Source organism: Dama dama, chromosome 30, assembly GCF_033118175.1.
Source record: "Dama dama isolate Ldn47 chromosome 30, ASM3311817v1, whole genome shotgun sequence".
NCBI classification, from domain to species: Eukaryota; Metazoa; Chordata; class Mammalia; order Artiodactyla; family Cervidae; genus Dama; species Dama dama.
This window is the reverse complement of record NC_083710.1, coordinates 7,107,197-7,134,018: the sequence shown is the minus strand read 5'-3', so window position 1 is coordinate 7,134,018 and position 26,822 is coordinate 7,107,197. Positions and strand designations below refer to the sequence as shown.

General features: G+C 39.2%; 1 protein-coding gene across 3 annotated transcripts in view; it reads right to left on the bottom strand.

The window, feature by feature from the left end:
- Window positions 1-26,822, bottom strand: part of DIAPH3 (diaphanous related formin 3) — a 535,934-nt gene that overhangs the window by 361,191 nt on the left and 147,921 nt on the right. For all 3 annotated transcript variants that reach the window (XM_061133813.1, XM_061133815.1, XM_061133814.1), the window contains 4 exons: window positions 14,227-14,301; window positions 14,075-14,144; window positions 9,351-9,487; window positions 7,484-7,589 (listed from right to left, as the gene is read on the bottom strand). In XM_061133813.1, coding sequence (XP_060989796.1) covers window positions 7,484-7,589; window positions 9,351-9,487; window positions 14,075-14,144; window positions 14,227-14,301 — 388 coding nt within the window. The remainder of the gene's footprint in view (window positions 1-7,483; window positions 7,590-9,350; window positions 9,488-14,074; window positions 14,145-14,226; window positions 14,302-26,822) is intronic.

The following is a 26,822-nucleotide window of genomic DNA, read 5'->3' as shown; positions in this document are numbered from 1 at the left end:
GAAACTGAAACTCCAATACTTTGGCTACGTGATGCAAAGAGCTGACTCATTTGAAACGACCCAGATGCTGGGAAAGATTGAGGGCATGAGGAGAAGGGGATGACAGAGGCTGAGATGGTTTGATGGCATCACCCACTCAATGGACATGGGTTTGGGTGGACTCTGGGAGTTGGTGATGGACAGGTAGGCCTGGTGTGCTGCGGTTCATGGGGTAGCAAAAAATCAGACATGACTGAGCAAGTGAACTGAACTGAAGGCCTGAAATAATTTTACGTTATTTCTGGTGCTAAATTTGGCACTTTCCTACTATGCTATGTGGAGAAATGGGTGGAAATCTGCTCAATTCTATCAAAATCAGAAGCAGTCACATTATCTTCATAATTATTATTATCAGACTCAAGAAAATGTAACAATCCTCCTTTAAAAAATACTTTGGAATAAATATACTTTGCAATAAAAGAACAATGAGCATTTTTTTTTAATTTTACTATCTCCCATTTTCTCCAATTTAAAAGCAAACAACTGGTTTCTACTTTATTGAGAGACAAACAAGGTTTATTTTTTGATTTGCTAATATCACTCCTGTCTAGTACATTTTAATAAGTGCATCTTATATAGCTAATGGAGTAAAATGGCTACTTAGAGCCTTATGGGAAAACTGATAACTGGCTGGTGCTCAAATAGTTTTTATTTGTATTTAATTGAGAAACACCCAAAAAGAAAACATATTTAGCTATTACTACTACAGTATTGTTTGACCATTTCAAAGGAAATAGAGCACAAGCAATCCCAGAAAAAGAATTTAGTTATCTCCCCCTTAGTTAGCTATCTGGAAAATAATATCTTTACTTTTAACTTCTTAGCTGCTAGCTATTTCATATATTTCATTTTATAAGAAGAAACATCCATTAGTGTAAAAACTCCCAACAAAATTATTCAGTGGGGATAGTAGAATTTAGCAAAATTCTTCCCATTGTCTATTCTTAATCAAGACCACACAAATTTAACCTGAACTTATCAGAAAAACAGGCAAGAAACTTAAATGATGCTAATGACCTTTATTTCTCAATGAAAATTAAACTTTAAAAATTTTATCAAGAAACTTCAGTGTTTATAGGACTTAAAAAAATAACAGTACTAAGCATAATAGAAAATATAATTAATAAGGCAACTGGTTTCATAAAGCAAATATAATCAGCCACCTGTGTCCTGGTAAAAATTTCTCAAGAAGTGAATTAATGACATGACTTCCACCACTGTCCAGGAAGAGGCTGCTATAGGCCCCTCCTCTCCGGCCTTAATGCCCCAACACTGAGTAAGGCAAATTATCAGCTGTTTAAAAATATCATCTCCACAAATATTCACAGTAGCATTATAATAATCAAAAGGCATAAACCACCTAGGGCTTCTCAGGTGGCTCCGTGGTAAAGAGTCTGCCTGCCAAGCAGGAGACACAGGTTCGGTCCCTGGGCAGGGAAGACGCCCTGCAGGAGGAAAGAGCAGTCCGCTCCACCGATGCTGCCTGGGACATCCCATGACCGAGGAGCCTGGTGGGCTACAATCCACGTGGTCACAAAGAGTTGGACACGACTTAGTGACTAAACAACAACAACAAAAGTCAAACTTCCCCATTAATGAGTCAACCCTGTCACATACCTAGGCAGAACTTGCCTTTGGTCTTAGCAAGCCCTTCTTTATCTTTTCCCTCACACCTTTCAAATATCAAATGATGTAATAACGATGCAAAAAAAAAAGTTGGAAGCCCAATTTCATCAAGATTTAGACCTTTTATTTTGAAGTAATTACAGATTCATGGGAAGTTTGGAAAAATAAATACAGATTAGTCCTCAGTACTCCTCACACAATTCCTCCCATTGGTAACATCCTGCATCAGTATAGTACAATACCAAAACCAAGAAGTTGAAACTGCTTCTATCCACAGAGTTTTTCAGATTTTACCAGCTTTACACTCAACTGTAGATGCATGTACAGTTCTACACAATTTCATCACATGTACAGATTTGTGTAACCATCTGCACAATTAAGATACAGAACAGCCTTAATCACACAACATTCCTTCCTGCTATTATTTATAGCCTTGTCCAACACTTTTCCAGACCCCATTGCAAACCTTTGAAAATCAGTAAAGCAATAAATTGTTCTTAGAGAACTGTTCTCCATAATTTAGTTTGATTCTAAGAATGGAATCACATTCCATTTGATTCCGAGAATGGAATCACACAGTGTGTAACTTTTTAGGACTAGCATTTTTCAGTCTGGATAATTCTCTGAAGACCCATGCAAGCTGTATGAAACCGGTGGTTCATCCTTTCTAACGGTGAAGGGCATCCTAAGCACAGGTGTACCACAGTGTAACCAGCCCGCTGCTGAGGGAGATCTGCATTGTTCAGTGTGGGGTTATGACAAATAAAACCACTATAAAACTCTGTGCATGCGTTTATATGTGACCATAAATTTTTGTTAATAAGTTTTCATTAAATGCTTCATAGTTAAGTACCAATTTTAATATCAGCACTGGTAATGGTTCCTTAAAAAATGAAGATCACATTTAATCTCCACTGACTTTGTCTTTTCAATTTACCAAAATACTTTCTAAAGCCAGCATTTACTAAATGCTTCTGTTAATGAACCAAGCAGTGTACTAAGCATTTTAATTCATATCCTATGTAATCCTTGCATCAAAAATGAGCTAGGTACTGAGATTATTGCTACCTGGAAACTGAGAAAACTGAGGTATAGAAAAGATTGAGGAAGTGATCTAAAATGTCTTAAAGCTAGGATGTGAAAAGCTGGATTCAGATTCAAGTCTGGCTGATTCAAAATTCTATTCATTTCATCATTCTTGTAACATGTGTGTCATTAAATATGAAAAGCATGTATTAGAACAAAAAGATGTTTACTTAAACTTTACATGTAACTATGACATTTTATACTGAGATTTTTTTAAATTCGAGATAATTTTTAATATGCTGCAGAAATTACCAAAATTAATCTAATAACCTAGTGGGATTTGCACAAATACTACACAGTTAAGGTACAAGAGTACTAGAGGAAAACTCAGATAAAGTGATTGTTCAGCTTTTCTTTACACAGGTTCTTTCAGGCTCACTCTTCATTAGTACTGTAGGGAACAAGAAATCCAGAGCCGATGAGAAAGGAGGGAAGAGGAAGAAAGGGTAAAGGAGCATGAACAAACAGGCCCCAGCCCACAAGAAACTGAAGGAGCAGGGCTGAAGTCAGGAGCGGACACACAGCCCAGCCCCCACTCCCACATGAGGAAGGATGGGCTCATTTCCAGAAGCCCCAGGGACTGGACTCATGCAAGAGTGACCACACAGGACCCAGACCCCAAGGCTGCCCACTGCCCCAGACAGCCAGCACACAGCACTCAGACCCAGGGCTGCCCGCCGCCCCCAGACACTCAGCACACAGCACTCAGACCCCAGGGCTGCCCACTGCCCCCAGACACTCAGCACACAGCACTCAGACCCCAGGGCTGCCCACTGCCCCCAGACACTCAGCACACAGCACTCAGACCCCACGGCTGCCCACTGCCCCCAGACACTCAGCACACAGCACTCAGACCCCACGGCTGCCCACTGCCCCAGACACCCAGCACTCAGACCCCAGGGCTGCCCACTGCCCCAGACACCCAGCACACAGCACTCAGACCCCAGGGCTGCCCACTGCCCCAGACACCCAGCACACAGCACTCAGACCCCAGGGCTGCCCACTGCCCCAGACACCCAGCACACAGCACTCAGACCCCAGGGCTGCCCGCTGCCCCAGACACCCAGCACACAGCACTCAGACCCCAGGGCTGCCCACTGCCCCCAGACACTCAGCACACAGCACTCAGACCCCAGGGCTGCCCACTGCCCCAAACACCCAGCAGACAGCACTCAGACCCCACGGCTGCCCACTGCCCCCAGACACTCAGCACACAGCACTCAGACCCCAAGGATGCCCACTGCCCCAGACACCCAGCACACAGCACTCAGACCCCAAGGCTGCCCACTGCCCCAGACACCCAGCACACAGCACTCAGACCCCAAGGCTGCCCGCTGCCCCAGACACCATGCTCACAGCACTCAGACCCCAGGGCTGCCCACTGCCCCCAGACAACAAGCTCATAGGGCTCATCCCTGCCATTAGCAAAGGCTGCCATCAGAAGGAGATTCACACACACCACCCTCAGAAAGGTCATAAAAAATCATTAACTAGACAATACCCAACATTTTCTGGCCTTGGATTACAAAATGAAGCAAGACAAAAGGTAACAGTTTTGCCAAGAGAACACACTGGTCATAGCAACACCTTCCAACAACACAAGAGAAGACTCTACACATGGACATCACCAGATGGTCAATACCTAACTCAGACTGATTATATTCTTTGCAGCCAAAGATGGAGAAGTTCTATACAGTCAGCAAAAACAAGACCAGGAGCTGCCTGTGGCTCAGATCATGAACTTCTTATTGCCAAATTCACACTTAAATTGAAGAAAGTAGGGAAAAGCACAAGACCATTCAGGAACAACCTAAATCAAAGCCCTTACAATTATACGGTGGAAGTGACAAACAGATTGAAGGGATTAGATCTGATAGACAGAGTGCCTGAAGAACTATGGATGTAGGTTCATGACAGTGTATAGGGGGCAGTGATCAAGACCATCCCCATGAAAAAGAAATGCAAAGAGGAAAAATGGTTGTCTGAGGAGGCCTTACAAATAGCTGAGAAAAGAAGAGAAAGGCAAAGGAGAAAGGAAAGATATACCCATTTGAATGCAGAGTTCCAAAGAATAGCAAGGAGAGATAAGAAAGCCTTCCTCAGTGATCAGTGGAAAGAAATAGAGGAAGGCAATAGAATGGGAAAGACTAGAGATCTCTTCAAGAAAATTAGAGATAGCAAGGGACCGTTTCATGCAAAGATGGGTTCGATAAAGGACAGAAATAGTATGGACCTAACAGAAGCAGAAGATATTAAGAAGAGGTGGCAAGAATACACAGAAGAACTAAACAAAAAAAGACCTTAATGACCCAGATAATCACGATGGTGTGATCACTCACCTAGAGCCAGACACCCTGGAATGTGAAGTCAGGGGACCTCAGGAAGCAACACTCTGAACAAAGCTCGTGGAGGTGATAGAATTCCAGTTGAGTTAGTTCAAATCCTAAAAGTTGATGCTCTGAAAGTGCTGCACTCAATATGCCGGCAAATTTGGAAAACTCAGCAGTGGCCACAGGAATGAAAAATGTCAGTTTTCATTCCAATCCCAAAGAAAGTCAATGCCAAAGAATGCTCAAACTACTGCACAATTGCATTCATCTCACACGCTAGTAAAGTAATGCTTAAAATTCTCCAAGCCAGGCTTCAGTAATATGTGAACTGAGAACTTCCAGATATCCAAGCTGGATTTAGAAAAGGCAGAGAAACCAGAGACCAAATTGAAAAACATCCGTTAGATCATTGAAAAAGCAACAGAGTTACAGAAAAACATCTAATTCTGCTTTATTAACTACACCAACCTTTGACTATGTGGATCACAAAAAAACATGGAAAATTCTTAAGAGACGGAAATAGCAGACCATCTTACCTGCCTCCTAAGAAATCTGTATGCAGGTCAAGAAGCAACAGTTAGAACAGGACATGGAACAACAGACTGGTTTCAAATTGGGAAAGGAGTACATCAAGGCTATATATTGTTACCCTGCTTATTTAACTTCTATACAGAGCACATCATGCGAAATGCAGGGCTGGATAAAGCACAAGCTGGAATCAAGATTGCCAGGAGAAACAGCAATAACCTCAGATACGCAGATGACACCACATTTATAGCAGAAAGTGAAGAGGAACTAAAGAGCCTGTTCAAGAAAGTGAAGGGGGAGAGTGAAAAAGCTGGTTTAAAACTCAACTTTCAAAAAAGGAAGATCATGGCATCTGATTGCATCACTTCCCTGCAAATAGATGGGGAACCAATGGAAACACTGACAGACTTTACTTTCCTGGGTTCCAAAGTCACTGCCGATGGTGACTGCAGCCATGAAATCAAAAAATGCTTACTCCTTGGAAGAAAAACTATGAACAATCTAGACAGCGTATTAAAAAGCAGAGACATTACTTTGCCAACAAAGGTCTATCAAGTCAAAGCTAAGGTTTTTCCAGTAGTCATGTATGGCTGTGAGAGATGGACCTTAAAGAAAGCTGAGCACTGAAGAATTGATGCTTTTGAACTGTGGTGTTGGAGAAGACTCTTGAGAGTCCCTTGGACTGCAAGGAGATCCAACCAGTCCATCCTAAAGGAGATCAGTCCTGGGTGTTCATTGGAAGGACTGATGTGGAAGCTGAAGCTCCATTACTTTGGCCACCTGATGCGAACAGCTGACTCCTTAGAAAAGACCCTGATGCTGGGAAAGACTGAAGGCGGGAGGACAAGGAGGCGACAGAGGATGATGAGATGGTTCGGTGGCATCACCGACTTGACGGACATGACTTTGAGCAGGCTCAGTGAGTTGGTGATGGACGGGGAGGCCTGGCGTGCTGGCGAGAGTGGGACACAGCTGTGCGGTTGAACTAACTGAACGTTTTCTGATTTGTCACCAAATATCACGCTCATTTCATTAATTTAACGCTAAGATCTGGCTCTTCTATTCCTACCAAATTGAGAACAATTAAATGGCTAAGGTATGCAGTTTTAAAATAAAATTTAAAACTATAATGGCTATTAAGTGTAAAACAGATTTACTTCATATCTATTAGCAAGCTCAATTTCCAAATTTTATCATACATTAGAATCATCTGAGGATCTTTTAAAATTCTCTATAGCCAGGTCCCAACCACAACAATTAGATTTTTAAAAATTTGAAGATAGAAATCAGGCTACAATAATTCCTTAAAAGATACTCAGGTTTGATTAGCAATGGCTATAACAAAAATTATAGCAATAAAATTATTGTGTCAAGAAAGAGAGAAATTAAATGAATATTAGATAGGTAACCTGGGTACTATAAAGTTTCAATCTAACATGATGTTTTGGGAGCACTTAAAATAAAATATCTGAAAATCTCTAAGTGTACGTACCTCGGTCTCTCTCGATTTACTCATGAAAACTCTCAAATTTTCAGATATAAAACTAACGCAATGAAAAGCTACAATTCACTTAATTGTTGAAACTTTTTACAAAATTATAATAATCAACTACTGAGACAACAATTCATGGATTATAATTAAATATTTCACAGAGAAACCTAGTAAGTCAACTTTCTAGGAACCTAAGGAAATAATTACAGGCGTATACAAAGTTGTATCTATAAGATAAATTATGATATAGTATAGTTAGAAACCTATACTTATTAAAAATGGCATAAAATGTTAAATGGCATATAGTTTCACATGTTATTATTAAATATAAGTCAGTGAGAAAACATTTACAAAACGTATGAATGATAAACATAAAACCTACTTGCAATTGAACTGAATTGTGCCCAAGACCTTCCACAATAGAAGAAAATCTGTCAATTCTTCTTTCTTCTCCAGCTGATGTTAAAGCTTCCAAGACTTCTTCAAGGCTATTGGAAAATTACAAATTAAATTGCAAACAACAAATAACCCAGGTAACTCAAAATTAGTAGCTTAACCTACTACCCTCCAGAGTCACTACTTCTAGACAAGCAATAACATTTTAAAAGTGGCTTACTGATTACATAGCACATATCAAGCACAAACCCTGTTACATATTCATTTATTCCTCATAATAACCCTATGATCATATTTATTTATCAAACATTTATATAGTGCTTACTACACATCAGGTACTATGTAAACTGTGCTATAAATATTAGTATTAGCTAGTTTTAATGTACGTCATTCTACAAAGTAAGTATTATTGCTATTCTATACTGTAAGTTAGGAAACTGAAGCAGAAAAGGGTTAAGCAATTTGTCTAAGGTCTCACATCTACTAAATGATAGAGTGCTAGAGCAAGGATCTGGATCCAGACTTGCTTTTAACCACTACAACCCTACTCTGCCTTGAACGTAAGTAAATGAAGTTCTGGTGGCCAAAAACATACAATAGTAAGTAATTATAGTCAAATATAAAGAATGATGGTTATGTAAGAAATATACTTACTATTTCTTTAAAGAATACTTACGCTAACAGTACCCGGTATACTGTAAAATCTCAGTTTGTGGACATAGACAGTTTAGTCCTAACAGTTCTTTACATCATTTAAATAATCTACCTGAAGTCAAGAAATAATAAAAGTGATATGGAAGTGAAGGAGAAAGAGTAGAAGAGAAAGGAGGAAAAGGAGAAAGAGGATAAAGAAAGAGAAGGACAAGAAGGGAAGGAGGAAGGGACCGGGAAGGAAGAAGAGAAAAGAGAAGACACAGGATGCAGGGGAGGAGGGAGGAAGAGGAAGAACGCATGGAGACGAGGGCGGAGGAAGAGAGAGGCGAGGGAGGGAACAGAGGAGGCACACCTTGTTTCGACATTAAATTTACACTTGGGTGGCCTTCTTAAAACGGGAAAGTGCTAAAGCTGCACGCGTGGCTTTGCAGCTGGGACTGCAGCAGACACGGCCTCATCCAGGGAGGGGCGCCGGCCGAGCAGTGCCTGCTGCCTCTCCAGCGAAGTCCAGCTGAGCGGGGCGACAGTCAGCAGACCCACAGGACCTCCGTGGACAAGTTTCCAATGTGTGCTGGGCGTTTCAGTGACAGGGCTCTGCCTACACTTAGAGGTCAGAAGGCCGTTTCTGTTTGCTCTGTTGGTTGTTTGAATATCTTTACCACATATAAAAGGCAAGTCAAGTAATTTGTAAATGCTCTCTTGTAATAAGAATACTAACCATTCTTAAAAAGACAAAAGGTTTATCTTTATCTTCCAATACATGTAATGGCTTTTTAGTTACAGCTTTAGAAATTGTAGATAATGTCTTTAAAGTTCAAACTTCATGATACACTTTATGGTCAAGACATTGTACCCTCAACCATTATAGCATCAATTATTCACTTATACTTCTATCTGAAAAAAATCTTAAGAAACAGAACCAACTTGTATATTTTTCAAAGTCTTCATTTAGACTGTTTATTGAAGGTCTGAGTTCAAAACAGTTTAAACATAATAAAGAATTCCATTTTTCATAGAAACATGTCAGTCCATAACTACTGTATCAATTAAGAGAAAAAAAATTTTCATTTCTGTTCAGCCAATATGAATCTAAATAAGCTGCTTAAGTATACTTCATTTATTTAAAATAATGAAAACATTATTGCATAAAACTGTATTAAATTACTGTGTAATGAGAGAAACAAGTTGAGGAGACTTACATGCTTTCCTCCCCTACGATGCACATTGCAGAAAGGAGCTTGACCACGTCCATCATCATGCCAGGCTGCTCAGGATCAATGGCTCTGGCTAGCAAAGAAAGACTCCTCTCTTCACTCATAATTCTTTCCAAGCCATACTACAACATTTTGGGGAAAAGGGGTTAAATTTTAGTGGTTAGTTAAAAAAAATACTGCCCTGAAGAAAATGCAGTTATTAAAAAAATGTTTATAAGAAAATATACTTGCACATGTAGTAAAGTGAGAAAACATAAAGAATGTACAACATTCTAAAAAAATCCATACAACTATTCCCTTTACATTAAAAACTAAGAAAATCAATCAAATACAGATGACCGCTCACAGGAAATTTTCAGCAATATAACTGACAATTATTAGATAGGTAGGTGGCCAAATGGAGAAAGGGAGAAGCAGTGACGAATATTGAGATTCTCCAACAGGCACGCACAAAATGCACAGGAGGAACTCTCCTGGAGGAAGGAAGGCTGGCAGGAGGCACCGGACCACAGAGCCCTGTCCCAGAGAAATACAGTGTGAACCTCAGGCACTACATAAAATGCCAAGAAAAAGTAAAACTCATGTTATCATTTTCAACATGTGATCACTATAAAACATTTACTGATGAGATATTCTCACTTTTTCTTTTCTTCCTAAGTATTCAAAATCCAATGTGTATTCCACACTCAGAGCACATCTCAGTTCAGAGTGGCCACATCTCAAGGGCTCAGGAGTCACGCATGGTAACCGCATTCCACAACACAGGCCTAGACAGTAACACTTGGTTCATAAATGGGCAGAAGCTGAAGGGTGATTTGGGCTGATACCATGTAGAAACTACTGCAGGAATATATGTATTCTGATCAGAATGGTATTTTGTCATCAAAAAGACAACACATGATATTAATATAAATGGGATTATTTTGAATGTAAACAAGGTTTGTTTGCTACTGCTAGGATGTCACATCCTACTGGAAGATAAGGAGTTATGTTAACGACTCAGTATTTTGATTTAAAGATGTATACCTCTCTTAGGGCCCACTTACAATCTATGGGAGATAAGTATCAAATAACAGAGGATGAATGAAAGCAATAAAACAGTACTATTTATTCACCATATATCCCAGAGGATCCTTTTAAAGAGTAAGAAATTAGTCTAATAGAATTACTATTAATACCAAGCTCTAAAAAGGACCTTAATTCCAATTAAACTCAAAATTAGCATTAGATATCAGTATCAAAGTTAAATCTATAACAAGCTTAGATCCAAACATTTTGAGTACTATGAAATCTTATTCATGTTTCCTATCTTGTATATGGCATTTATTTAAAGACGCTTCACACTGTGGTGAAATACTGCACTCACTTCAAACTACTAAGGAACACAGGTACAAAGAAGGAAGTACAAACAGAAGGGCCAAGGGCCCCAGGGTATGATTTCTGAAGTGACTTCTCTATCCTGTTGGCCACAGGGAAGTTTACAAAGAAGCAGCTGAACCAGTCAAGAAATGCTCACTTTTGTGATATCCTAGGCGGTTTCATACCTGGAAACAGAAAAGCAGGCATGGGGCCAGAGACTACAACATGCCTTGACAATCACTCCAGGGAACTGTCAGAAGTTTCCAAATTATCACTGAGACCCAATGCACAGTCAGCCGCTGCCCACCAAGTACCAAGAGCTGGCTCTGTCCTAATAACCTGAGGCTGACAGAAGCTGCCATCAGCACCTCCCTGCCCTTCCCACACACTGGGCTGGCCGGGGCCAGCACCTGCCCTTCCCACATCAGAATGGGAGCATTCCCCGATCTCCTGGTTCCGACCAGCATCCTATGAACTCAAAGCTTCTTCACAGGCAATTTTCTCTTGACTTTGCTAATAGAATATTGGACGGTGCTTGTTTTGAGACTGGAATGAGGCCAGATTACCACAACTGAGTATCTAGAGCTAAAGACTGAACTGCTGACTACTATAAAATTATTTCATTCAATTATTTTTTAAAAAAGTAAACATAAAACAAAACCCACGGACTGTGAGAGAAACAGTCAACTTACCAGCACTGGCATTTAAAGTGCATTAAATAAAGGCTACTATAAGGTTAGAGAGATGATGGCAAATTGTGGAAGGTCTGAGAATGTCTCTCCACTGAATGTCAAAGACCCACTCCAGATTATAGGAAAACACATGCGTTCTAAACTGAGAACCAGTGCCAAGTTCCATTTGCATTCTACTTGAGGCCCATTATTACTTAATGGAATTTCGGGCCACTGAAGTTGTGTTCGATGGGGAAGGCGAATCCCCTAAATCCTATGTAGAATGCCTAACACATGAACACTGGTGCTGAATAACTATCCACAATGAGTTAGTCCCAGCAGCAAAGAGGAAGAGACTGGCCTCAGGAACAAGGCAAGCTAGCCGAGTGCCTTAAGAAACACACCAAAAGCTATCTTGGCTTTTATTTCCTCATAAATAATCAAAATTTTCTTCTAGTTAAAAACTACTATAAACTTCAATTTACTATTTAACTGCATGCAATGTTATTAGATTTGCTCATAATATCAATTATATAATTAATTACCAGCACCAAATCAGGTATCATACTTGTTTTTTCTCTTAAAGACTGTATTTTTCATCATTCAATTAACTTTAATGCAGATTTCAGAGTAGGTACGGGAAAAAAAAATTTAACCAAAAAATCTCACATACAATTAACTTGATAATTCAGACATTATAATACTAATTCCAAGTATCATTAAAGTGTTTTTGTAACTCTATCAGCATAAGTGGTAGCAATAAATGCAAATGATAATATATTTAATGTATATACATAAACTATATATACATAAACTAGAAACAAAATGATCCACTACTATAACAATTAAATCACATTATATTAATTAGAATATAAACACATAAAGTTTACTCTCTTTCCAATTTGATCTCAAACCAAGTAAGAATATTATCTCCTATATAACCCCTCACTTTAACCATGACATTCTTCTCAAATTCAAATTATGATTCAAATACCCCTTTGGTTTTTAAAAAACATCCCTGAGTTTTTTCTGCTCAGCCTTCACCACTGAAATTTCCAATTTATATTCCTACTTTAGGAAGTCCTATCCCCCACCCCCACCACCGCCACAGCAAGTATTACAGGCTCAGTCTGGAAACTCCTTATTAATAGTTTGATTCCCTTATTCACTCACTCTTAACACATACTCTACAAAAGCCACATAATCTATCTAAAATCAAACTCTGTAGACCAATCAGTTCAATATAGAAAGGGGTTGTGATTTCTATAACAGAAATTTTCCCTGAAATTATATCTGACTGAAGAAAGCAGGGAGGTTAAAAATATTTCATTGGCTAAAAACAGAAATTTAGACTTCAGAAAATGATGAAAAATTCATAAATAGTCCAGTAAGAAAAATAATTAGAAAATGTAACAATTTGCTGCATTTAATCAATAGAAAAAAGTAAATGTTAATAATTTAATAAGTATTTAAGTATGAAGTTCTCTAAGGATTTATTTTTAAACCAAATTTTTAAAAATTATCAGAAGTATAGAGTTTTGCTATAAAACACACATCATCATCTACCATAGGTAAAATTTCCTCTCCCACTGTCTAATGAAAGAAAACACCTATCATTATTGCATACGATCAGGAGGTAGATGCATTTATATGTTAGAGCTAGAGACACATCCTGGAACAGAGCTAACTTCTGCAATTAACAGTCTGAAAGAAAGGAAACACTGTTAGAGAAACCAAACTTCAGTACAGGGCAAAACCATTTCTCCTAACGTATGCTCCTTAAACATTCAGACTGCAGATCCGCCATATACTATTGGGTTTCAATATGACAGCTGACCCTGGCACATCACAGGGACTAGGGGCACCAACTCCTCAGGCAGTCAAAAGTCTGAGGATAATATCTGATTCCCCAAAAACTTACTTACTTAGCCTACTCTTGACTCCTTACCAATAACATAAACAGTCAATTAACATATTTTGTATGTTAAATGCATTATATATTTTTTAAATAAAGTAGAGAAAAGAAAATGCTATTGAAAAAAACCATAAGCAAGAGAAAATTCTTTTACAGTACAAATATGTATTTATTTTTAAAAATCCTCATGTAAGTGGATCAGTGAAGTTCAAACACGCATTGTTCAAGCATTAGCTGCACTTGCATTAAGCATCATTGCTCCACCTCTGAGATCTATTCACATCTGTTCACATTAATTTCATTAAAGATTTAAATTCCTAGACTATAAAAACTAAGTTTTTCCCACTTAATTCTTTGGGAATAAGTATTACTGAAGATCATATTTAATAATCATGTTATGATTTCTAAGCTGATTCATGCTATACTTTTGAAAATTAAAAAAGAAGGAAGGGAAGAAGAAAGGTGAAACAAAACGCAAACAGATAGCACAGTACCGAGGTAGGGAGGAAGGACAGAAGGAAAAGAAAATTAATCTGTGTACGAAGGATGAAGCAGCAGAAGAGGGTCTATTCATCCCCAAGTATCTCCAAGTACATATTTCATACAAAACTAGAAACAACACAATTCAATATTTTCCCCTTATATACTGAACAGCTTATCAAAGCAATACATCACTTTGGTGCAAATTCTATATTACATAACTCTACTTCATAAGAATTTCTGTAAGAACTAATAAAGAACAATACAGCTACCTATGTGCATACCTGGGTATTCATCAAGGCCTTCAGACACTGTATGACTTTGTGCTGATTCTTCTTCACAATTGTTTCTTGTCTGCATGAAAGATATCAGTGTTGGAATCATCATTGGACATTCAAATGTAGCTTGACTAGAAATAATGATTAGCAATACTTACATTTTGCCACTAATCAGCTTTTCCAAGATGTCGAGTAATAATCCAAGCCCCTCATGTCCAAAGCTTTCCACCCAGCTGAAAAAGAGAAAAACCGACAGTCATATATTAAATCAGTATTCTAGTTTAGAATATCACGATAATGATATATACTCGCAAATATTTTGTACTTATGATAATCTAGTCATAAATACAACAAAAGAATAACACAGTATATAAAGGTGTTCATGATTCGCAATCTTAGTTGTGAAAGAAGCAGCAATGATGGGACAGCCAATGGGATGCAGACCCCAGCTTGCACTCAGCTTCTTGAGAGCTTAGCGTGCCCAGCTCGTCTGTACCCCAAGTCCACTGACATCACATGAGCAGTTAAAACCTGCCATGTTGGAAGTACTGACACGACAGAAGCGGCTAACACCGCTGGTCAGAGCACCGCCTCACCCAGAGAGCTGGCAGTTAAACATTCACCAGCTCACCACTGGGCAAGCCTCAGTCTGGACTGTTCCAAAGAGCAGACACCGGGCAAGGAAGCAACATTTGAAGAGAGAGGACTCTGGTCTACATAAAGAAAAAGATTACTGAAAAAATTAATCAAAATACTGTAAGAACCACGTTCTATGAGAATTTCCCGAATCACTAAAATACATCCTTAAACATGTTAACAATTTCTTTTTAAAAATTTCAAACTTCAACTATTTTTAAAAAGCTTCATAAAAAAAGAAAAGCTTCATTATTATTTTTAAATGAGTATTTCCATCTTGACACAACCACCTCCATTCTGTAAACCCATTAATATAATCACAGTATGTATGGAGCTGGGGCTTCCACTGGTGGCTTAGTGGTAAAGAATCCACTTGGCAATGCAGGAGATGTGGGTTCGATCCCTGGGTTGGGAGGATTCCCTGGAGAAGGAAATGGCCACCTACTCGACTATTCTTGTCTAGAAAATCCCTTGGACAGAGGAGTCTACAGTCCATGGGGTTGCAAAGAGTCGGACACGAGTGAGCGACTTCATTTTCACCTTCACTTAGCAACTAAAGAACAACATGTATGTAATTAGGATAACTCTGCCAACAGACAACAGCTCATACCTATTATAGTAAAACTACCCTAGGAGAATCAGTGCCGATCTGGAAAACCTAGCACAATAAATAAAATAATGGTAACAATTAATCTTCTAAAAAGTGGGGGTAAGAAAAAATATAACATGAAGTATATGTATATTTCTTTGAATATATGTGCTTGTATATATGTTTGTATGTATGATTTTATGCGAGTGTGGGGGAGTAGTCTTCAAAAAACAGAATGTTAATAACCGTAATCAGAAGCAGGATGCTATTAAGAATAAAAAAATTTAAGTCATATACCAAGACATAATGTCATTTCCTTACTTAACACATAATAGCACATTTCTTAGAAAGTTAAGAATAAACATCAAACATAACATATTTTCATGAAAAAAATATTACTTTAAAAATTCCATTTTCTTCATTTGTATATACAACCACTAGGGTGAACATAACTTAATCAACTACAAATATTCAGTTTCTGATTTCAGTTCACTTCAGTCACTCAGTCGGGTCCGACTCTTTGCAACCCCATGAACTGCAGAACGTCAGGCCTCCCTGTCCATCAACAACTCCTGGAGTTTACCCCAACTCATGTCCATTGAGTCGGTGATGCCATCCAACCATCTCATCCTCTGTTGTCCCCTTCTCCTCCCGTCTTCAATCTTTCCCAGCATCAGGGTCTTTACAATGAGTCAACTCTTTGCATCAGGTGGCCAAAGTATTGGAGTTTCAGCTTCAGCATCAGTACTTCAAATGAACACCTAGGACTGATCTCCTTTAGGATGGACTGGTTGGATCTCCTTGCAGTCCAAGGGACTCTCAAGTGTCTTCTCCAACACCACAGTTCAAAAGCATCAATTCTTCAGCACTCAGCTTTCTTTATAGTCCAAACTCTCACATCCACACATGACTACTGGAAAAACCATAGCATTGACTAGACAGACCTTTGCTGACAAAGTAATGTCTCTGCTTTTTAATATGCTGTCTAGGTTCATCATAACTTTCGTTCCAAGGAGTAAGCATCTTTTTATTTCACTGCTGCAGTCACCACTTGCAGTGATTTTGGAGCCCCAAAAAATAAAGTCTGTCACTGTTTCCACTGTTTCCCCATCTATTTGCCATGAAGTGATGGATCCGGATGCCATGATCTTAAGTTTTCTGAATGTTGAGCTTTAAGGCAACTTTTTCACTCTCCTCTTTCACTTTCATCAAGAAGCTCTTTAGTTCTTCTTCATTTTCTGCCATAAGGGTGGTGTCATCTGTGTATCTGAGGTTATTGATATTTCTCACAGCAATCCTGATTCCAGCTTGTGCTTCATTCAGTCCAGCGTTTCTCATGATGTACTCTGCATTTAAGTTAAACAAGCGGGTGACAATATACAGCCTTGAGGTACTCCTTTCCCTATCTGGAACCAGTCTGTTGTTTCATATCTGGTTCTAACTGCTGCTTCTTGACCTGCGTACAGTTTTCTCAGGAGGCAGGTAAGGTAGTCTGGTATGTCCATCTCTTTCAGAATTTCCCACAGTTTGTTGTGATCCACACAGTCAAAGGCTTTGGCATAGTCAATAAAGCAGAAATAGATGTTTTTCTGGAACTCTCTTGCTTTTTCAGTGATCCAGTGGATGTTAGCAATTTGATCTCTGGTTCCTCTGCCTTTTCTAAAACCAGCTTGATTTTAACCAACACCCAAAAAAGAATCTGCCGTTTAGATTGACAGTCTCTTCTCAAACTATTTTACTCATCTCTTAACTATAAGAATAATTCAAGAATGCACTTAACAAATTACTTGTAGTCATTTCAAATCTACTTTCACATTTCATGAAAACACCTATAACATCCCACTTAACTCCTTGATGACATCCTATTCTGTACTTATTCTAATTTCACTTGCAGCATGGAAGCTTGAAATCAAACACACAATAAGTAATTTGAGGGTTTTTTGAGAGCTGGCACTAAGATATGTGCACAGACTCTGCTCATCACGCCCTCCAGTCTTAGTACTTCACAGTAAAACTTGATGAATTTTCAACAATCTCTGTTTTTAAAACTATACCCATAAAAAATATTCTAAAGCTAATATAATTGGTTTACGATCATTCATACTGCTATCACTTTCAATCATTATGGAAAATAAACTTACTACTCCTAAAACTGCCTTATAACAGAAAGTACAAATATTTTAAAATTATACTAATGGAAAAGAAGATACTATTCCACATAATTCCCAGATAGTGCCAGTGGTAAAGAACCCAGTTGCCAATGCAGGAGATATAAGAGACACGGGTTTGATCCCTGAGTCGGGAAGATCCCCTGGAAGAGGGGTATAGCAACCCACTCCAGTATGCTTGCCTGGAGAATCCCATGGACAGAGAAGCCTGGCAGGCTACAGTCCGCAAGGTCACACAGAGTCGGACACAACTGAAGCAGCTTAGCACACACACACGCATGCACATGGTATGTTCATTTTGGAGCCCACTATAAAACCTAGGAAGCATATCAATCCAGGTAAATCAAGCCTGACTAATAAATAATATTAATAGAACAGGGCTATTTCAAAAATGTATCATTACTAATATAAGAACTATATAAATATAGAATAATGAGATACACAGAAGTTCTCAAATTAACTATTTCTGGACAAACTAAATAACTGTCTTCTACAAAGTAGAATATGAGTCATTAAAGTAAAAATTATACCCACTCATGCATATTCAGTTCAGTTCAGTTCAGTCACTCAGTCATGTCAAACTCTTTGCAACCCCATGGACTGCAGCACACCAGGCCTCCCTGTCCATCACCAACTCCTGGAGTTTACTCAAACTCATGCCCATTGCGTCGGTGATGCCATCCAACCATCTCATTCTCTGTCGTCCCCTTCTCCTCCCACCTTCAATCTTGCCCAGCATCAGGGACTTTTCAAATGAGTCGGTTCCTCACATCAGGGGGCCAAAGTATTACGCATGAACTAATTTTCTATAAAAGTTGAATGTAAAGAAGCACTAAACCCTGTTACTTTACACTATAAGCCTTTAACTCATGGTGGGAATATAGTTTATCAACAACAATAAAATCAGAGAGACTGGCAACAGCCTTCTGAAACCCAGACTACACTTTACATTTTGTAAAACATATCAAAAACAAGGCAAGTCAGACAGGATGCAGGGAGAGGAAGCTAAGATGCTTGATAACAAAAGAAGCACTAATATTTAAACATAAAATGAAAGCTGGTGAATGCAATTACTGAATATGTAATGGTTTAAAACAAAATAAATGTGCATAAAAAAGTTTCCTGTTTTTCTTAAAAATTTGCAAGACAAACATATTGTTGTATTAACAAGTTATCATTCACAAACTCGTTGCCTCAAAAGCTTTGCCCTCACTCCTACAGCTTTCAGCAATGTTATTTTTAAGAATAGGGGTAAATATCACTTCCTATCTTTGCTGGAAAAGATGTTCAAGATGAAAAAGTGATATTGAGTAGGTAGGTCTGCAGTCCTGACAGAGGTTTATTAAAATCCATAGCTTTCTACAGAAGTGAAAAATTTCTCATCATCAATGTAAGAAGCAACCTGGAAAAAAAATTATCAACTGATCTATAAATAATCAATCTTCAGGAAACAAAATCTGTGCTATTTATTCTGTGCCTGTCAGCATAATGTCATAGGGCACCATGTGGTTTAACTAAAACTTGCACTCATGGATGAAGAAGCACTGTGCAAGTGCTTTTTATTCATGAATGGAAATGACAGAGATTACTATGACATTTGCAATGGAAAAAAAATTGCTTTAAAACAGCAAAAAATAACATGCTAAGCACTAATTTAACACAAAAGCTACCTCTTAAAATCATATGACAGGAAATACCAAACTCTTCTCTTTTAATTGCTTCAAGAAAAACTTCTAAGTGTATTACCATTTAGCACTTCCTAGAAGGATCTCAATGTAGAAGAAAAAAAAGAGGTGAAATACTAACAGAAGAAGAAAAAAAAAAAAAGAGGAGGGAGAGGGGCATCTGGTGTTCGATTAAATGTTCAAACCACCTTTAAATGTTAGGCTTTGAAACTGTTGCTGCTTCCAGACAGAAGATGACATCAAACGTGCAAAGTGGTTTCTGGTGTATTTTTGGCTTTATGAAACAAATACAGCCACCTTATAAAGCAAAAATGGTAATCGGGTCTCAAATTTACTTCCTGGCCAAAGGAATAAAGCACTATCTACTATGTTTCCTACAGACAAAAGTTATTACCTCTCTTCCCAAGTGCACTCTAAAGAAGAGAAAGACAAACACATCATGGATTGTCAAGGTGGAATAAACCTACCAGATAGGGAGCATTTCTTATTTGTGTTTAAATCACCTGGCACAGACTAAGCACTCAAATGGTTTTAGAATAAAGCTGAAGAACCTCCCACTTTTATACAGTTGACCCTTGAACAACACAGCTTAAGGTCACTGACCCCTCACTTAGTCAAAAATCAGTGTATGACTACAGTCAGCTCTCCATATCCATATCTGGGGTTCCTCCATATCTGCAGATTCAAGCAACCTCAGATTGTGCAGTTTAACAGTGTTTACAACTGAAAAAAATCCACTTATAAGTGGACCCGTGTGATTCAAATCCATCCTGTTCAAGGGTCACATTAAGAGAAGTTAAGGTTGCCTGAAACAGCATCTAGGTCTGCCCATGGCCAGGCTCTTGCCCTTAACTTGATACATGTAGAAAAAGGCAGCAAGTGATGACACGCTCCATGCAGCATCACCAAGCCTGTCCCAGCCTTCATGCCAGAAACACTGATTCTGATCCCAGAACTAGTACTTGTCCATCCTGAAGCAAGAATGATGAACCTGAGTCCCTGCCCTACATCACACTTTAGGACTTGACTGCTGCTCCAAGGCTGATGCTTCACCGCTACTAAAACCACCATTCACTCATCAAGTCAGCCAGCCGTTAGGAGGGGTCACTGTGTGCTTGGCACTGCACTCAGTTCAGTTCAGGCACTCAGTCGTGTCCAAGTCCTTGCAACCCCATGAACCGCGGCACGCCAGGCCTTCCTGTCCATCACCAACTCCCGGAGTTCTCCCAAACTCATGTCCATCGAGTCGGTGATGCCATCCAACCATCTCATCCTCTGTCGTCCCCTTCTCCTCCCACCCTCAATCTTTTCAAGCATCAGGGTCTTTTCAAATGAGTCAGCCTTTCACATCAGGTGGCCAAAGTATTGGAGTTGCAGCTTCAACATCAGTCCTTCCAATGAACACCCAGGACTGATTTCCTTTAGGATGGACTGGTTGGATCTCCTTGCAGTCCAAGGGACTCTCAAGAAGTCTTCTCCACCACAGTTCAGAAGCATCAATTCTTCGGCGCTCAGCTTTCTTTATGGTCCAACTCTCACATCCATACATGACCACTGGAAAAACCATAGCCTTGGCTAGATAGACCTTTGGTGACAAAGTAATGTCTCTCCTTTTTAATATGCTGTCCAGGTTGGTCATAAGTTTCCTTCCAAAGAGTAAGTGTCTTTTAATTTCATGGCTGCAGTCACCGTATGCAGTTATTTTGGAGCCCCCCAAAAATAAAGTCAGCCACTCTTTCCACTGTTTCCCCATCTATTTGCCATGAAGTGATGGGACCGGATGAATGAGAAATACAAAGCTGAAAAAAACATGTTCTCTGCCCTTGAGAAAATTCACAGACTACTGGTTAAAACAAATGTCAAGCAAAATTATTCCCAAAATGTAAGTAGCACTATCATCATGGCAACAAAGGAGCTGAGGTGCAGCAGCATCAGCCTCTCCAGGGGTCAAACACGCTGAATTCTGCCTTGAGTCTTAAGCGAATCAGTGACAGAAAGAAACAGAAGTCGCTAAGCCAGAGGGAACACATGCAAAACCATTAAATACAAAAGGCAAGGCCTATGCCGAGCACAAGTGGCTGGATCAGAAGGATCTTGTAACAAACACGTAAGAAGGATCTTGTGTGTAAAACCTATATACAGTCAGCACTCCATATCCCCCAGTTCACCAAACTGCAGAACAAGAACATTTGAAAAAACAAATATTCCAAAAAGTTCCAAAAGGCAAAGGACGAACTTGCCACATACTAGCAACTATTTATATAGCCTTTCTGTTGTATTAACACAACTTGCCTAGCCTAATTTACATTGTATTGTGTATTACAAGTAATCTAGAGTTGATTTAAGGTATACAGGAGAATGCACATAGATTATATGCAAACACTACTTTATGTAAGAGACTTGCACATCGCCAGACTTTGGTGCTGACCCCGCACATGAAGGAATGACAGGCCACTCCAGGGTGCATATGTGGCAGGCAGAGTAGCCCCACTCCTGTCCCACAAAGACGGTCATGTCCTAACACCAAAGCTAGCACGGCATTGCCTTACACAGGAAATGAGAAACTAATTACAGAGCTATGATTACTATCATATGACTTTAAAATAGGGAAACTAGATTAAACAGAAGAGCCAAATATCATTACATAATTCATTAAAGCTGAGACCCTCCCCAGATGGGTTAGAGAGATAATATGGAAGAAGAGATTCACAGCTTGAGATGCACTCAACCTGCCTTTCAAGGCTGTAAAGATGGAGGAAGGGGCTATGAGGCAAGAAAGGCTGGTGGAATCTGAAAGGCTGAGACAAGTCTAAACTGACAGCTAGCAGGCAAACCTGGATGCCAGTCCCAGGGCTGTTGGAAATGAATTCTGCTAAAACCCAAATAATCAAGCAAACAGAGCTGGGTCTCCTCATTCTTGAACACAGGATATCTCTTTATTTATTTAGACCTTCTTTGATTTCCTTCATCATAATTTTGTAGCTTTCAGCATATAAATCCTATACATAATTTGTTAAACTTACAATAGTTTTGTTTTTTTTTTTTTTGAGGAGTGAAAAAGTGTTGTTTTCCACAAGTAATTGCTAGCATACAGAAATACAACGTATCACTTTGTTCAGGTGAAAAAAACAGATAATAAAAATATACCCTTTGAGGAAGTTCTATACCATCAGTAAAGACAAGACAGGGAGCTGACTGTGGATCAGATCATGAACTCCTTATTGCAAAATTCAGACTTAAATTGAAGAAAGTAAGGAAAACCACTAGACCATTCAGGAATGACCTAATTCAAATCACTTATGATTATATAGTGGAAGTGACAGATTCAAGGGATTAGATCTGATAGACAGAGTGCCTAATGAATTATGGATGGAGGTTCGTGACATGTACAGGAGGCAGTGATCAAGACCATCCCCAAGAAAAAGAAATGCGAAAAAGTAAAATAGCTATCTGAGGAGGCCTTACAAATACCTGTGAAAAGAAGAAAAGGAAAAAGCAAAGGAGAAAGGGAAAGATATGCCCGTCTGAATGCAGAGTGCCAAAGAATTGCAAGGAGAAAGAAAGTTTTCCTCAGTGATCAATGCAAAGAAAATAGAGGAAAACAATAGAATGGGAAATACGAGAAATCTCTTCAAGAAAATCAGAGATACCAAGGGAACATTTATTTCATGCATAGATGGGCTCAATAAATAACAGAAATGGTATGGACCTAACAGAAGCAGAAGATATTAAGAAGAGGTGGCAAGAATACACAGAACTGTACAAAAAAGATCTTCACGACCCAGATAACCACGATGGTGTGATCGATCACTCACCTAGAGCCAGACATCCTGGAATGCAAAGTCAAGTGGGGCCTAGGAAGCATCACTATGAACAAAGCTAGTGGTGGTGATGGAATTCCAGCTGAGCTAGTTCAAATCCTGAAAGATGATGCTGTTAAAGTGCTGCATTCAATATGTCAGCAAATTTGGAAAACTCAGCAGTGGCCACAGGACTGGAAAAGGTCAGTTTACATCCCAATTTCAAATAAGGGTAATGCAAGAGAATGTTCAAACTACCGCACAACTGCACTCATTTCACATGCTAGCAAGGAAATGCTCAAAATCCTTCAAGCTAGGCTTTAACAGTACGTTAACCAAGAACTTTCAGGTGTACAAGCTGGATTTAGGAAAAGCAGAGAAACCAGTGATCAAATTGCCAACATCCGTTGGATCACAGAAAAAGCAAGAGAATTCCAGAAAAACATATACTTCTGCTTCATTAACCATGCTAAAGCCTCTAACTTTGTGGCTCACAATAAACTGTGGAAAATTCTTAGATAGGAATGCCAGACTACCTTGCCTGCCTCCTGAGAAAACTGTATGCAGGTCAAGAAGCAACAGTTAGAACCAGACATGGAACAATGGACTGGTTCAAAGCTGGGAAAGGAGTACGTCAAGGCTGTATACTGTCACCCTGCTTATTTAACTTAAACGCAGAATACATCATGGAAAACGCTGAGCTGGATGAAGCACAAGCTGGAGTAAGATTGCCGGGAGAAATATCAATAACCTGAGATATACAGATGACAACGACCCTTAGGGCAGAAAGTGAAGAGGAACTAAACAGCCTCTTGATGAAGATGAAAGAGGAGAGTGAAAAAGCTAGCTTAAAACTCAACATTCAAAAAATAAGATCAAGGTATCTGATCCCATCACTTCATGGCAAATAGATGGGGAAACAGTGGAAATAGTGAAAGACTTTCTTTTCTTGGGCTCGAAAATCACTGCGTATGGTAACTGCAGTCATGAAATTTTTAAAAAATTGCCCTTGGAAGAAAAGCTATGACAATCTAGACATTGTATTAAAAAGCAGATACATTACTTTGCTTACAAAGTTCCATATAGTCACAGTGACAGTCTTTTCAGTAGTCACATATGGATCTGAGAGTTGGACCATAAAGGAAGCTGAGCACCGAAGATTGATGCTTTTGAACTGCGGTGTTGGAAAAGACTCTTCAGAGTCCCTTGGACTGCAAGGAGATCAAACCAGTCAATCGTAAAGGAAATCAGTCCTGAATATTCATTGGAAGGACTGATGCTGAAGCTGAAACTTCAATACTTTGGTCACCTGACGAGAAGAGCCGACTCAGTGGAAAAGAGCCTGATGCTGGGAAAGATTGAAGGCAGGAGGAGAAGGGGACGACAGAGGATGAGATGGTTGGATGGCATCACTGACTCAATGGACATGAGTTTGAGCAAACTTCAGAAGATGGTGAAGGCCAGGGAAGCCTGGTGTGCTGAAGTCCATGGGGTCGAGAAGAGTTGGGCCTGATGAACAACAACTCTCGGAATATTTCAGTGTACAGGACACTCCTGTCAGCTGCATGCCCACGGCTGCCCAGCAGAGCTCTGAAACTTTCTCTCTTCCAAAACACACTGATTTTTATCTTGAATCCTGCAATCCTGCTGAACTCAGTTCAAATTAGTTCTTGAACTTTGTGTAAACAATCATGCCATCTCCAAAAATGGACAATTTTATTTCTTCCCTTCTGATTCATATGTATTTTATTTCATTTGTGGCCTCATTGCTCTGCTAGAACTTCTAGTTGATTAAGAGTGTAAGAGGGAACGTCCCTACTTTGCACCGGTCAGAAGGGAAACTCATTCAGCTTTTCACCATTAAATACAGTAGTATTGATAGCTCTAAGACTTTTCTATAGACTCAAGTTATCAAGTTAAAGTACCCCTGTGCACTAGTTTCCTAGGATTGCTACAGCAAAGTGTCACACAGTGGGTGACTTAAACTAAGAAATTATTCTCATAGTTCTGGAGGATGGACGCTCAAAGTTAAAACTGCCAGAGCAGAATCAGACTCCCTCTTAGGCTGTGGAGAGAATTCCTCCTGCCCCCTCTCAGCTTCTGGTGTGACTGTGAATCCAGGATTCATCCTCCGTCATCGCACTGTGCGCCCTCTGTGTCTCTTTATTTCTTGTAAGGACACCGCTTACACGGGATTAAAAGGCAGAAGTGTTAGTCGCTCAGTCATGTCTAACTCTTTCTGACCCCATGGACTGTAGCCCACCCGGCTCCTCTGTCCACGGGATTTCCCAGGCAAGAATCCTGGAGTGGGTGGCCATTTCCTTCTCCAGGAGATCCTCCCAACTCAGGGATCAAACCCACATCTCCTGCATTGCAGGTGGAGTCTTTACTGTCTTAGCTACCAGGTAAGACAATAAAGGACTACATCTGCAATAGTCACATTGTAAGGTGTCAATTAGGATTTAAACACATCCTTCTGGGAAACACAATCCAATCCCAAACATCTGTTCTTATTTTTCTGAGAGTTTTTATCATGAAATAGGTGTTGGGTTTTGTCAAATGCTTTGTCAACACTGATTGATATGATCATGTGACTCTTTTTCTCTAATTTTATATAGTATGTTACAAAAAGGATTTGTGTGTCTCTATTCATGATGGACACTGTTATGTAGAAGTAGGCGGTTTTTTGCTTTGTCTTATTGTCTTTTTCTTTTTGCTATCTGTACAAACTTTATAAAACAAATTGCAAACTGTTTTCTGCTCTTGTATTTTCTGCAAGAGACTGTAGAAATAATACTATTTTCTTCAAATGTTTGGTAGAATTCTCTAGTGAAATCATCTGTACTTGCTCTTTCAAGGAATTTTAAATTAGTAATTCAATTTCCTTAATAGAGGACTATTCAGATTTTCTGTCTCATCTTGGGTATGCTGTAGTACTTCGTGCTTTCATCTTAACTAGTCCAATGTGTGTGTTTATAGTTGTTTGAGGCAGTCCCCTATTACCCTCTTGATGCAGGGTCTGTACTGATACTCTGCTCCACTGCTGATATCAGTAATTTGTGTTTTCCCTCATTAATATTAATAAAGGCTTGTCAATTTTATCAATCTCTCCAAAGAACTAGCTCCTTGTTTCACTGACTTACTCTACTGTTTTTCTGTTTTCAATTTAATTGATTTCTACTGTTTATTATTTGCCTCCTTCTGTTCACTTTGAGCTTATGTGCTCCTTTATTTATTTATTTATTTATTTGGCCTTGAGGCAAACTAGGAATTAAACTCACACTCTTAGCAGACTCCTAACCACTGCACCAACAGGGAATTTTCATTTTGTTGTTGTTGTGTTTTGTTTTTGTTTTTTTTTTTATTCTTAAGGTGTTAACTAAAATTACTAATTTGAGCCTTCTCCTTGTTTCTAACGTATGTGTTCAGGGCTATAAATTTCTGTCTCAGTACTACTTTAGATGTGTCCCACAAAATGTTTACTGTTGCATTTTCATGTTGTATGCAGATAATACCACTCTAATAGCAGAAAGTGAAGAGGAACTAAAGAGCCTCTTGATGAAGGTGAAAGAAGAGAATGAAAAAGCTGGTTTAAAACTCAACATTCAAAAAACTAAGATTATGGCACCCGCCCCCATCACTTCCTGGCGAATCGAAGGGGGAAAAGTGGAAGCAATGTCAGATTTTATTGTCTTGGGCTCCAGAATCACTGAGGATGGTAACTACAGCCATGAAATTTAAAAGATGCTTGTTCCTCAGAAGGAAAGCTATAACAAACCTAGCTCTATGCATACTCAGTCGCTCAGTCACGTCCGACTCTGACGCAATGGGCCGTAGCCTGTAGTAGTCAGGCTCCTGTCCATGGGGTTTTCTAGG